This window comes from Cebus imitator, unplaced genomic scaffold, assembly GCF_001604975.1.
Source record: "Cebus imitator isolate Cc_AM_T3 unplaced genomic scaffold, Cebus_imitator-1.0 Scaffold319, whole genome shotgun sequence".
NCBI lineage: Eukaryota > Metazoa > Chordata > Mammalia > Primates > Cebidae > Cebus > Cebus imitator.
This window is the reverse complement of record NW_016107634.1, coordinates 56219-68254: the sequence shown is the minus strand read 5'-3', so window position 1 is coordinate 68254 and position 12036 is coordinate 56219. Positions and strand designations below refer to the sequence as shown.

The 12036-nt window shown below is 46.5% G+C and overlaps 1 protein-coding gene across 1 annotated transcript in view; it reads right to left on the bottom strand.

Moving 5' to 3' along the window:
- Positions 1–12036, bottom strand: part of ATP6V0A4 (ATPase H+ transporting V0 subunit a4) — a 70790-nt gene that overhangs the window by 12055 nt on the left and 46699 nt on the right. The window contains exons 17-18 of the mRNA XM_017504282.1: positions 7620–7721; positions 453–584 (exon numbers count right to left, since the gene is read on the bottom strand). Of these exons, the coding sequence (XP_017359771.1) occupies positions 453–584; positions 7620–7721 (234 nt within the window). The remainder of the gene's footprint in view (positions 1–452; positions 585–7619; positions 7722–12036) is intronic.

Here is a 12036-nt window from a genome sequence, read left to right as displayed (position 1 = left end):
ACCAGGATGGTCTCGATCTCTTGACCTCGTGATCCACCCGCCTCGGCCTCCCAAAGTGCTGGGATTACAGGCTTGAGCCACCGCGCCCGGCCAACTCAGTCTCAAAAAAGGAGATCATAGGGGTGTGGTGCTGAGTCAAGGAGGCCTCGGTGACATGCAGGACCTTCTATGTCACTAGATCTGAGGCTGATATTCACCCCACACTTGTAGATGCAGCAGTACTTGAACTAAAATATTGAAATATACCCAGATTGGCTGATAAATCGCTGTTCTGATCCTCTTAGACCAACTATTAGATTCCCTTCCCTGAGACCTTCCCAGCCTTCCAGGACTCAGCAGTGACAGGGCTGCTGCCCGGTAGGACCCTCCAGGCCCACCCAGCTCTACTGCCAGTGTCCATTCTTGAATGTGTATAAACGGGGGTCTTCCTCTGGGGCTCTCGTCCCAGATACCTCCTCCTCCTCATCGTTGTCCTGAGTCCCGTGGGCATCTGCAGAAGTCCTCTGGTCAGAACCACTGGAAGGGCTGACGCTGTCACCTTCAATGTTCTCAGTGCCATCTTCTTGGATCCTGGACGCCTGCAGCTGACAACAAGCAGGGAAATGAGGAATGTGCTCAACTCACCCTGAGAATTCTAACAATCCTACACAAATAAAGGGTCTCTCCTCAAATCCTAACTATGTATCAGACACAGTTCTAAACACTACACTAGCTCATTAAGCCCTCACAACAGCCATTTTATGTAAGCACCGTTATCACCCTGTTTTACAGAGAAGTAAGCTGCGGCACTAAAAGGTGAAGCAATGTGCCCAGTCAGGCGCGGTGGCTCACACCCGTAATCCCACCACTTTGGGAGGCTGAGGCAGGCAGATCACTTGAGGTCAGGAGTGCAAGGCCAGGGTGGCCAACATGGTGAAACCGTGTCTCTACCAAAAATACAAAAATCAGGCCAGGTGCAGTGGCGCCTGTAATCCTAGCACTTTGGGAGGCCAAGGTGGGTGGATCACCTGACGTCAGAAGTTTGAGACCAGCCTGGCCATCAGAGTGAAACTCTGTCTCTACTAAAAATACAAAAATCAGTTGGGTGTAGTGGTATGTGCCTGTACTCCCAGCTACCTGGGAGGCTGAGGCAGGAGAATCGCTGGAACGCAGAAGGTAGAGGCTGCAGTGAGCCAAAATCACACCACTATACTCGAGTCTGGGTGACAGAGTGAGACTCCATCTTAAAAAAAAGAAAAAATTAAAGGCCAGGCACAGTGGCAAGTGCCTACACTCCCAGTGCTGTGGGAGGCCAAGCTTAGAGGATCGCCTGAGGCCAAAAGTTCCAGACCAGCCTGGGTAACATAGAGAGACCCCATCTCTATAAAAATGCAAAAAATTAGTCAGGCATGGTAGTGCATGCCTGTAATCCCAGCTACTCGGGAGGCTGAGGCAGGAGAATGGCTTGAACCTGGGAGGTGGAGCTTGCAGTGAGCCGAGATCACACCACTGCTCTCTAGCCTGGGGGACAGAGTGATACTCTGTCTCAAAAAATTTTTTTTTAAAATAAATGTACCCAAGATCACACAGCTGGCAAGGCTGGTGAGCGGCAGAGCCATCATTCAAACCCAGCTGCCTGGCTCCAGGGCATGCGCTTTTTCCGCACAATGCTGCAGAATGGGCCAGATTATGTAGTCTTGACAATAAAGCAATGCAAATACAAAGGTGCCTTTCCATTGTCAGAAGAAATATACACAGTCATAGATCATCAGTCATACCTTCCGTGTCACCTTGTGAAATTAACTATAAAAATAGCTTAGGAAAAAAGTCGAGGAAAAAAAAAAATCTAGGCCTAGTCACCATTCAACTTGGCCTGGTTTTACCCCTAAATTTGAATGGTATATTTCTTTCAAGTCACCATGAAGCTTAATGTTCCATGTCCAGAGTTTTTCTAGAATGATTTCATGGGTGGGATATTGTAAATTAGGCATCAACATATCCATCCATCCCCTTCTTTCCTTTTTTTTTTTTTTTTTTTTTAAGAAGGAGTTTTACTCCTTTGCCCAGGCTGCAGTGCAGTGGTGTGATCTCAGCTCACTGCAACCTCCGTCCCTCGAGTTCAAGCGTTTCTCCAGCCTCAGCCCTCCTGAGTAACTGAGATTATAGGCACGTGCCACCACATTCAGCTAATTTTTGTATTTTTAGTAGAGACGGGGTTTCGCTATGTTGGCCAAGCTGATCTTGAACTCCTGACCACAGGTGATCCACCTGCCTGGGCTTCCCAAAGTGCTGGGATTACAGGTGTGAGCCCAGCCAGGACCCTCCTTTCTTTAGCAGGTCTGCATTCAACATTTGCAGGGCTCTGGGAAAGGGCAAAGATGGTAGTTCACAGGCCATGTGTTGAAATATTTAAAAGTTATACAACAAGCCAACAAATTCCTAGACAAATTATGTTCTATGCTTGAGCCCAGGAGTTCAAGATCAGCATGGGCAACAAAGGGAGATCCCATCTCTAAAAAAAAATGTAGCCTGGCTTGGGGGTGCCCCGTCCCAGCTACATAGGAGGCAAGGGCAGGAAGATCTCTTGAGCCTGGGAGTCTGAGGTTGAAGTGAGCCATGTTTGCACCACTGCACTCCAACCTGGGCGACCAAGCAAGCCTCTGTCTCAAAAAAAAAAAAAGGGGATGGTGGGGGAGGGGCAGTTCTCACCTCCTAGCTTAAAAAATAAATTCTTGTAAAAACTGGGAAGTCTCTGTTCAAATTCAGTATTTACGCCATGCCATGGCAGCATGGGAGCTGGCCCCAGACCAGGGATCCTTCTTTTCACCTCTGGTTTCATCCTGTATCATGAGGACCTTGTATGTGTACACAGACCCCCCGACCCAAAATGTCTACATTCCACCCACATTCCCCGCAGACAGCTGTCCCCTGGCTACCTAGGGACTCGTGGTGCCCATGCCAGTGGCCTGGTCTACCCTCAGGAGACTGAGGAACAAGGCCTCTGTAGGACCCAGAAGTTGGCTCAGGTCCATCTAGACAGGAGTTCAGGGTGCCCTTCCCCAAGCCCTTGTGGTTCTTTATCCCATGGGGGGTGTGGCTCAAGTTAACATTTTATTTGTCATCTGGAAATCTCATTTTCTCTCTCCTTCTACTTAAAGAAGAAAATATCAAAGGAAAAATATATTATGGCTTCTCCATTTCCATCCCTAAAGTCTAACTCTTTCTGCTCATTATGCTTGAATTAGTTAAAATGAACACGAACAATTCTGTAAAAGTGTGATATTGGACTTTTGTTTTGTTTTGTTTTTGAGATGGACTTTTGCTTTTTCACCCAGACTGGAGTGCAGTGGCGTGATCTTGGCTCACTGCAACCTCCGCCTCTGGGGTTCAAGCGATTCTCTTGCTTCAGCATCCCAAGTAGTTGGGATTACAGGCGCACACCACCACGCCCAGCCAATTTTTGTGTTTTTAGTAGAGACAGGGTTTCACTATGTTGGCCAGGCTGGTCCCAAACTCGACCTCAGGTGATCTACTACGTGAGGACCTCCTAAAATGCTAGAATTACAGGTGTGAGCCCCCTCGCGTGGTCGACATCGGACTTGAGAATCCTAGTGACTATCTTCCTTCCAGAAAAGATACATTTGCAGTCCTCCCACTCAAATCTCACAAGGCTTAAGCTGGGTGCTGTATGAAGTAAAACATATAGCAATCAGTGTAAATAAGCAACTGGCAACTTTCTAAAAACACATGTGGCTGGGCGCAAGGGCTCACACTTATAGTCCCAGCACTTTGGGAGGCAAAGGCAGGAGGATCACTTGATCTCAGGAGTTAAAGACCAGCCTGGGCAACATAGCAAGACTTCATCTCTACTGCAAAAAATTTAAAAATAGCCGGGCATGGTGATGCGAGCCTGCAGTCCCAGCTACTCAGGAGACTGAGGTGGGAGGATTGCTTGAGCCCAGGAGATGAGTCAGCTATGATCGCACCACTGCACCCCAGTCTGGGCAACAGAGCAAGACCCCATCTAAAAATACATACATAAAATTAAAAAAAATTAAAACTTTGGCCAGGCACAGTGGCTCACACCTGTAATCCCAGCACTTTGGGAGGCCGAGGCGGGTGGATCACGAGGTTAGGAGTTTGAGACCAGCCTGACCAACATAGTGAAACCCCGTCCCTACTAAAAAAAAAAATACAAAAATTAGCTGGGTGTGGTGCCACATGCCTGTAGTCCCAGCTACTGGGGAGGCTGAGGCAGGAGAATCACTTGAACCTGGGAGGCGGAGGTTGTAGTGAGCCGAGATTGCGCCACTGCACTCCAGCCTGGGCAACAAAGAGAGAGACTCCATCTAAAAAAAAAAAAATTAAAACCTATGTTCCAAAAGGTATATACAAGGATGTTTATAATATCACTATTTGTAATTTCTAACACTGCAACGTTGGATGCGAGAAAACAGATCCCAAAGAAGACATTTGGATGATTTCATTCACATGAAGTTCAAGAACAGTCAAAATGAACCAACAGTACTGGAGGTCAGGACAATGTTTGCTCTTGGGGTAAGAGTGACAGGAGGAAGGCACAAAGGGAGTTTTTGTTTTTTTGAGATGGAGTTTCATTTCTGTCGCCCAGGCTGGAGTGCAATGGCAGCAATCTCAGCTCACTGCAACCTCCACCTCTCAGGTTCAAGAGATTCTCCTGCCTCAGCCTCCCAAGTAGTTGGGGTTACAGGCACCCACCACCACGCCCAGCTAATTTTTGTATTTTTAGTAGAGACGGGGTTTCATCATGTTGGCCGAGATGGTTTCGAACTCCTGACCTCAGGCAATCCACCCACCTCAGCCTCCCAAAGTGTTGGGATTACAGGCGTGAGCCACTGTGTCTGGTCAGGACTTTCAGGTTCTAAGGATAACCTATTTCTCGATTTGAGTGCTGGTGACATGAACACATTCATGTTGTGATACTTCACGGATTGCTGCCTTGTTATTCATGCACTTCTCTGTATGCTATTTATTTCAATAACATTTACCATAATAAATGCACATGTCAACATGGAAATTTTAAATAGAAACACAGTTATTTCACTGTGACCTGAGACGTGGGAGTATGAGGGGACCTGGATTCACAGCAGCAAGATGGAAGGGGAAACAGAATGTGGGATGCCCAGTGGCTGGCCACAAGGGCTCTTGGAAGGAGATGTATACTCATTGGCTGCCCACAGGGCATGCCACCAGGGCGATGCCACAGCAGCCCTCTAGTGGAGAGGTTCCCAGGACGCATTCTGCAGGAACCCAGAACCTAGGGTTATAGGAAAGGCAAATTAATAGACAGGACCCCTGCTCATATCACCTGAAGTCCATCAGAACAAATTGTTTATCTCTATGTATTAGGTCTGTAAGATTTCATAAAGGAGAGGTGGAGAGGGGCAAAGAACACCATTATAGAACCATCTGTTGAATGGAGATGTTTCTAACATGAAAAAGAAACACCAGGACCCAAGGCAGCAGCCTGAGGAAACAGTCAACAGCCCTGCATCTCTAGGGCCAAGGAGACAGGAGCTTCAGTTACCAGTCAGTTTCAGAACTATCATCCATGAAGGCAGACTAGAAAAACCCTCTCTCTCCCTCCTTCGCTCTGCTTAAGTCACCTGGCAGGGCTAAGGAGAAATCTACCACTTTGAGATCAGCAACTGTTTAAAGAGCTTGTGTGGTGCAGAGCAAGACAAGCTATTATTTTACAGTCCTGGGACTCAGGACAGGCTGCAGCAACCCGGTTCTTGGCTTATGGACAGATTTAGATCCTAGAAAAAAAAAATTATAGCCACTTGAGGCCATGAGTTAGAGAACAGCCGGGCAGCATAGTGAGATCCCATCTCTACAAAAAAACAATGCTGAGGCAGGGTGGCATGCCTGTAGGCCCAGTTACTTGGGAGGCTGAGGCAGGAGGATGGCTTCAGTCCAGGAGTCAGAGGCTACAATGAGCTATGATTGTGCCTGTGAATAGTCACTGCACTCTGGCCTCAGAGACAGACAGAACTTGTCTCTAGAAAAAAAAAAAACCAAATGGGTCGGGCGTGGTGGCGGCTCACGCCTATAATCCAAGCACTTTGGAGGCCAAGGCGGGCGGATCACTTGAGGTCAGGAGTTCAAGACCAACCTGACCAACATGGTGAAACCCCGTCTTAAAAAAAAAACAAAAAACTTGCATCTACTTGCATCTACTTCTCCCAACAGGTATTTGTCACCCTCTTTGAAGAGCTGGTCACCTGTCTGGACAAGCATCCACCTCAACAGCCCTCAACCACCAACCACCTTGATCTTTCACCAGTTAGCCAAACAATAACCAAGTCTTCCTTGCTTTGTCTTCCTCTTTATGAAAATCTCATATAGATCATGTATCAGCTAAGCTTTGGAACTAGTTCAGACTGGCAAGAAATAAGGAGACAGCGGGAGGAGAGGCAGGCGTCACATAGGGACAAACTTCCTCAACTCAAGTCTCGTCATGTCTAAGCCCCTGACTCTGCTGCCCTCCAGGTCAATATCCAGCAAAGATCTTAGAAAAATACAATTGAATCTGAACACATCTACAACCATTTAAAACATACATGGTCTCAGCACTTTCCACTTAACTGTTTGTACTAACAGAGGAAAGCAGAGAACAACCATCTCATACCGTCTGTGTGTTATAGCTAGACGCTGATGTCCTCTGGAAGGTTAATCTTCCTAAATCCTATTTGGTTCAGCATGATATTAAACTCTGCTTCACCCCCTGAGTACACATGAGGCTCAGGGGCAGTTTAGACAAAAAGAGAAAGTGTGCTCAATCTGGTACTTGGCAACAGGAAAAAAATCACAAATAAACAAGAACTGACCTAATTCAATTTGTTTACCCTTCTAATTCTCCGACACAATCTGTAACAATAAAGTCTCACAACCTTAGAATATTAATGAAAAACAACTTTTAATATTTGTTTTACAAGTAAAACTATGATAAAATATTATTTATGACTAATGAAACCACCGCATTCAGATCCTTATAAATAATTAACTACCACTAGACTCAGCACACATACACCCTGAACAAAGTCTACAAGACATAAGTTTTATTTAATTTTTTTGAGATGGAGTTTTGCCTTTTTGCCCAGGCTGGAGTGAAGTGGTGCGATCTTGGCTCACTGCAACCTCTGCCACCACCCCCTGCCCCGGGGGTTCAAGTGATTCTTCTGCCTCAGCCTCGTGTATAGCTGGGACTACAGGTGCGTGCCACCATACCATGCTAATGTCTGTATTTTTAGTAGAGACAGGGTTTCACCATGTAGGCCAGGCTGGTCTTGAATTCCTGACCTCGGGTGACCCACCTGCCTCAGCCTCTCAAAGGGCTAGGATTACAGGTGTGCGCCATCGTGCACGGCTGAGACATAAAGCTTAAACGTGCTTGCCCTTAATAGAGCATCTTGCTGGAAATAAGAGGACCCAGTGGAAAAGTCTAGCTCCATAGAAGGAAATATACGCCAGGCAGGTCAGTTCCTCAACACCATTCTTTGGCTCTGGCAGCCCAGCAAACTCTCTAAACCCCAGATTTTTCTTTCAAGAAACCCACATTCCTATGCAAAGCTGGGTGAACTGAAACAAACAGCCCTTACCTGGGATTTCCGAAGACTGGCTCTAAGAATGAACGGCTTAATCAGAAGCATCCACGGCACAGAGATCAAAGCCATAACCACAAAGAAACTTTGGACTTCTTGCTGCAAGACCGAAATGGTGAGATCCCATCATTTTCACATGACAGAACGGCATGTCTTCCATGAAAAGTGACCTCACGACGGTCACTTCACTAGAACTTTATTTTGAGAGATTTCAGTGAATCCATTCACCTTCATATCCGGCACATTCCCCTTGCAGGTAGAGAAATACCTGTCCAGTGTGTCCAATGCTCGACACAGGGTGGATGCTGGAAACTCACTCTGTATTCCTTATCTCTGAGTGGCCGCCGTGCCATATGTAACCAGTCTTTTGAACAAGAAGTACACATAATAAGGGCACCCCTTGTCTTCAACTCTGTTCCGTGGGGTTCTTTTTCACCTGGGTTTGGATGAAAACTATGGCAGGCCTCTTGACTTCACCAATCACTCAGTGGTACTCAAAAGTCCTTGGGTCGCTTTAAGTCACAAACATTATTCAATCGGTAATTTTTTTTCTTTTTTCAAACAGAGTCTCACTCTATTGCCCAGGCTGGAGTGCAGTGATGCAATCTTGGCTCACTGCAACCTCCGCCTCCTGGGTTCAAGCAATTCTCCTGCCTCAGCCTTCCGAGTAGCTGGGATTACAGGCGCCCAACACCACACCCAGCTAATTTTTGTTATTTTTAGTAGAGACGGGGTTTCACTGTGTTGGCCAGGCTGGTCTTGAACTCCTGACCTCGTGATCCACCTGCCTTGGCCTCCCAAAGTGCTGGGATTACAATCGTGAGCCACCACGTCCAGCCTCAATCGGTAATTTTCTATTTTGTGTCCTAGATAATTATTTAAGCTCTCTTGCTCCTATCTCTTAAACAACAACAAAAAAGAAGTTCCTCACTATTGATACCTGACTTTCATCTCTTCAATGTGGGTGAGTTACCCAACAGGCTCCGGGATACCCACTTTGAACTCACTCTTGGTCTTCTGCAGGTTCAGGCCTCTGCTGAAACCCTGGAAGAGTCCCTGTTATCTTCCTGCTCCAGACCACCTTTCACACCTCATGCCTCTGCCTCCTTTTTCATACAAACCCCACCGACCAGTTTAGAGGAGTGACTCACAGCTGCTATGGTCAAAAGAACCGGAAGGCTCAGAAGGTTCGGCCAGAGCGGCTGAGAAGGACTGAGAGCACGGTGCTTGAAGGAAATCGAAAAACGTTTCTCGAGCCTTCACGTTCCTCCAAGCGTTCTGACCAAGGTGGCAGTAAATGCTAGGAGTTGAAATTATCCCAATTGCAACAAAATTTACTCTGATAATAGTGGGAGCACTATTTGTTCCATCTTCCCCCTCACTCCACTTTCAAATGTCCAAAAGAGGAAGGGAGACCATGGGAACCCAGGCTGAAATGCCCGTCCTGGTACCTGCACGCGATGCTGTCTCGTGGCCCTTTGTCCATTTTTACACAACAGGATTTTCCCCCGGATGATGTACCATGCAATGGGTGTGTGTGTGTGTGTGTGTGTGTATGTGTAGCTACCCTCTGATATTCAAAGACAGGCAGGACAATGTTGGAAAGGAACTTTTTTTTTCTTTTGAGAAAGAGTTTTGCTCTTGTTCCCCAGGCTAGAGTACAGTGGTGAAATCTCAGCTCACCAGAACGTCCACCTCCAGGGTTCAAGTGATTCTCCTGCCTCAACCTCCCGAGTAGTTGGGATTACAGGCATGCACCACCACGCCTGGCTAATTTTGTATTTTTAGTAGAGACTGGGTTTTTCCATGTTGGCCAGGCTGGTCTCAAACTCCTGACCTCAGGTGATCCACCGCCCTCAGCTTCCCAAAGTACCAGGATTATAGGCAGGATCCACCTCTCCCGGCCTGGGAAGGGACTTTATCAACTTGTATTGTCTCTTCCAGCTGTATAACCCCAACATGAGGTTATGAAAACTTCAAACTGGCCGGGTGCCGTGGCTCACGCCTGTAATCCTAGCACTTTGGGAGGCCGAGGTGGGTGGATCACCTGAGGTCAGAGTTCAAGACCAGCCTGGCCATCATGGTGAAACCCCATCTTTATATTTAAAAAAAAAAAAAAAAAGAAAGAAAACTTCAAACTGTGTGAAGATAATTAATCTTTATACTAGGGTGTGGGGAAACCAGCCAACTCCACATAATGCTTTTGAGGAGAAAAAGACCTGGAAAAGCCATGCACTCCCTGTGCAACGCTCAGTGCACATTCCAGACTGAGCGAGGACTTCAGTCTCAATGAAAGCGGTTAGTACACGGACTATTTTGGTGAATCTGAGCTCTCTGCCTTAAAATAGAAGAATTATTTGGGAAATCCAAACAAACATTTGTTTAGATCCAGCACTGAGTAGATGAACCTTGAAAATGCATTCAGTTCATGCCAACGTGCTGGGTATGGCTCACGGTTACCATCTATGGAGAACAAAATGGAGCCCAACGGTCTTCGGTCATGTGCCTGTGTCTTCTGATTCTTCTTTTTTTTTTTGAGACCAGTCTCGCTCTGTCACTCAGGCTGGAGTGCAATGGCGTCATCTTGGCTCACAGCATCCTCTGCCTCCCGGGTTCAAACGATTCTCCTGCCTCAGCCTCCCAAGTAGCTAGGATTACAGGTGCATGTCACCATACCCAGCTATTTTTTCGTATTTTTAGTAAAAAGGGGGTTTCACCATGTTGGTCAGGCTGGTCTTGAACTTCTGACCTTGTGATCCACCCACCTCAGCCTCCCAAAGTGCTCATACTACAGGTATGAGCCACCTTGCCTGGCCTCTGATTCTTATCTAAACTAATTCCTTATGAAAACCCAATTACAAGGCATTTTTTCTTATTATTATTGATGCTTGGTTAGGGAAAGAGAACACAACTAGGACCCAAACCCATTAGAAGGGGCATGGCCATAGAAGCATGACATTAAATGGGACATCCAAGGCGCAATCACTGGCAGACAACCTTCACACTGAAGGGCAGCTGGCCTTGTGAAACAAGCCATAGGGCTCCACCCAGACAAATCAGGACCTATATAAATGGGTCTTTTTTAGTGAAAAATCTACCCTCAGATAATATGATCAGGTTAATCACTGGGAGAGACCCGGGGGGAAAAGCGACTGTCACTTATGTTAACAAAGAATTACACTCTGAGTTATTGTTCTATCCCGCTCCAACAGGATTTTTATACCTTTTAAAAATAAAACATTGGCTGGGCGTGGTGGCTTACACCTATAATCCCACCACTTTGGGAGGCCGAGGTAGGCAGATTACCTGTGGTGAGGAGTTCAACACCAGCTGGCCAACATGATGAAACTACATCTCTACCAAAAATGCAAAAATTATCTGGGCCTGGTGGTGGGTGCCTATAATCCCAGCTGCCTGGGAGGCTGAGGCAGGAGAATCACTTGAACCCGGGAGGCGGAGGTTACAGTGAGCCAACATCATGCCACTGTACTCCAGCCTGGGTGACAGAGTGAGATTCCATCTCCAAAAATAAAAAAGAATAATAAATAAATAAAATATTAACCTGCTAACAAGGCTAAAAGAAATGGAAGAAATCAGAGTGGCAATAAGGTGCAGCGTTGGGATGAACCGTCTCCGGAAGAGGAGCAAAAAGTGAAAAAACAGCAGCTCCCACCAGCTTTGGAAACTCACAGAAGAGCAACAGTTTGATTTGTAGTTTTCCAGAAACGATCTATCCATGTGAATACAGGGCTTTCTCTTCTTGATTCTGTTTCAATTATTATTCTTGTTAATTTAGCTAGAGTTCACTCTTTTGAATAAAAGATTATTAAGTATTAAGGTGCCATATAGAACATTTTACAGTTGCAAGTCCAGCAATGTGAAGAGATTTTTTTTTTCCTTTCTTCATACCCATGTACAAGACAATCTTCAACCTCTCTGCAATAATCCCTCTCAGGTATTACCCCAACAAGAACTGCTGGAGCCACACCATAGTCCGCAGTGCTTGTGCCTTCATTTAATAAGATCCTCTCGAAATGTAAAGGATGTAACACCCTTCACTGGATGCCAAGATGGCTCAGTTTTACAAATAACTACTCTTTGCAACACTCAAGAGCAGGAGAAAGGCTAGGTGCAGCGGCTCATGCCTGTAGTCCCAGCACTTTGGGAGGCCAAGACAGGTGGATCACTTGAGGTCAAGGAGTTAGAGACCAGCCTGGCCAACATGGTGAGACCCTGTCTCTACTAAAAATACAAAAACTAGCCAAGCATGGTGGCACACACCTGTAATCCCAGCTACTCAGGACGCTGAGGCAGGAGAATCGCTTGAACCCGGGAGGCAGAGGTTGCAGTGAACCAAGATGGCACTACTGCATTCCAGCCTGGGTGAGAGCAAGACTCCGTCTTGAGAAAAAAA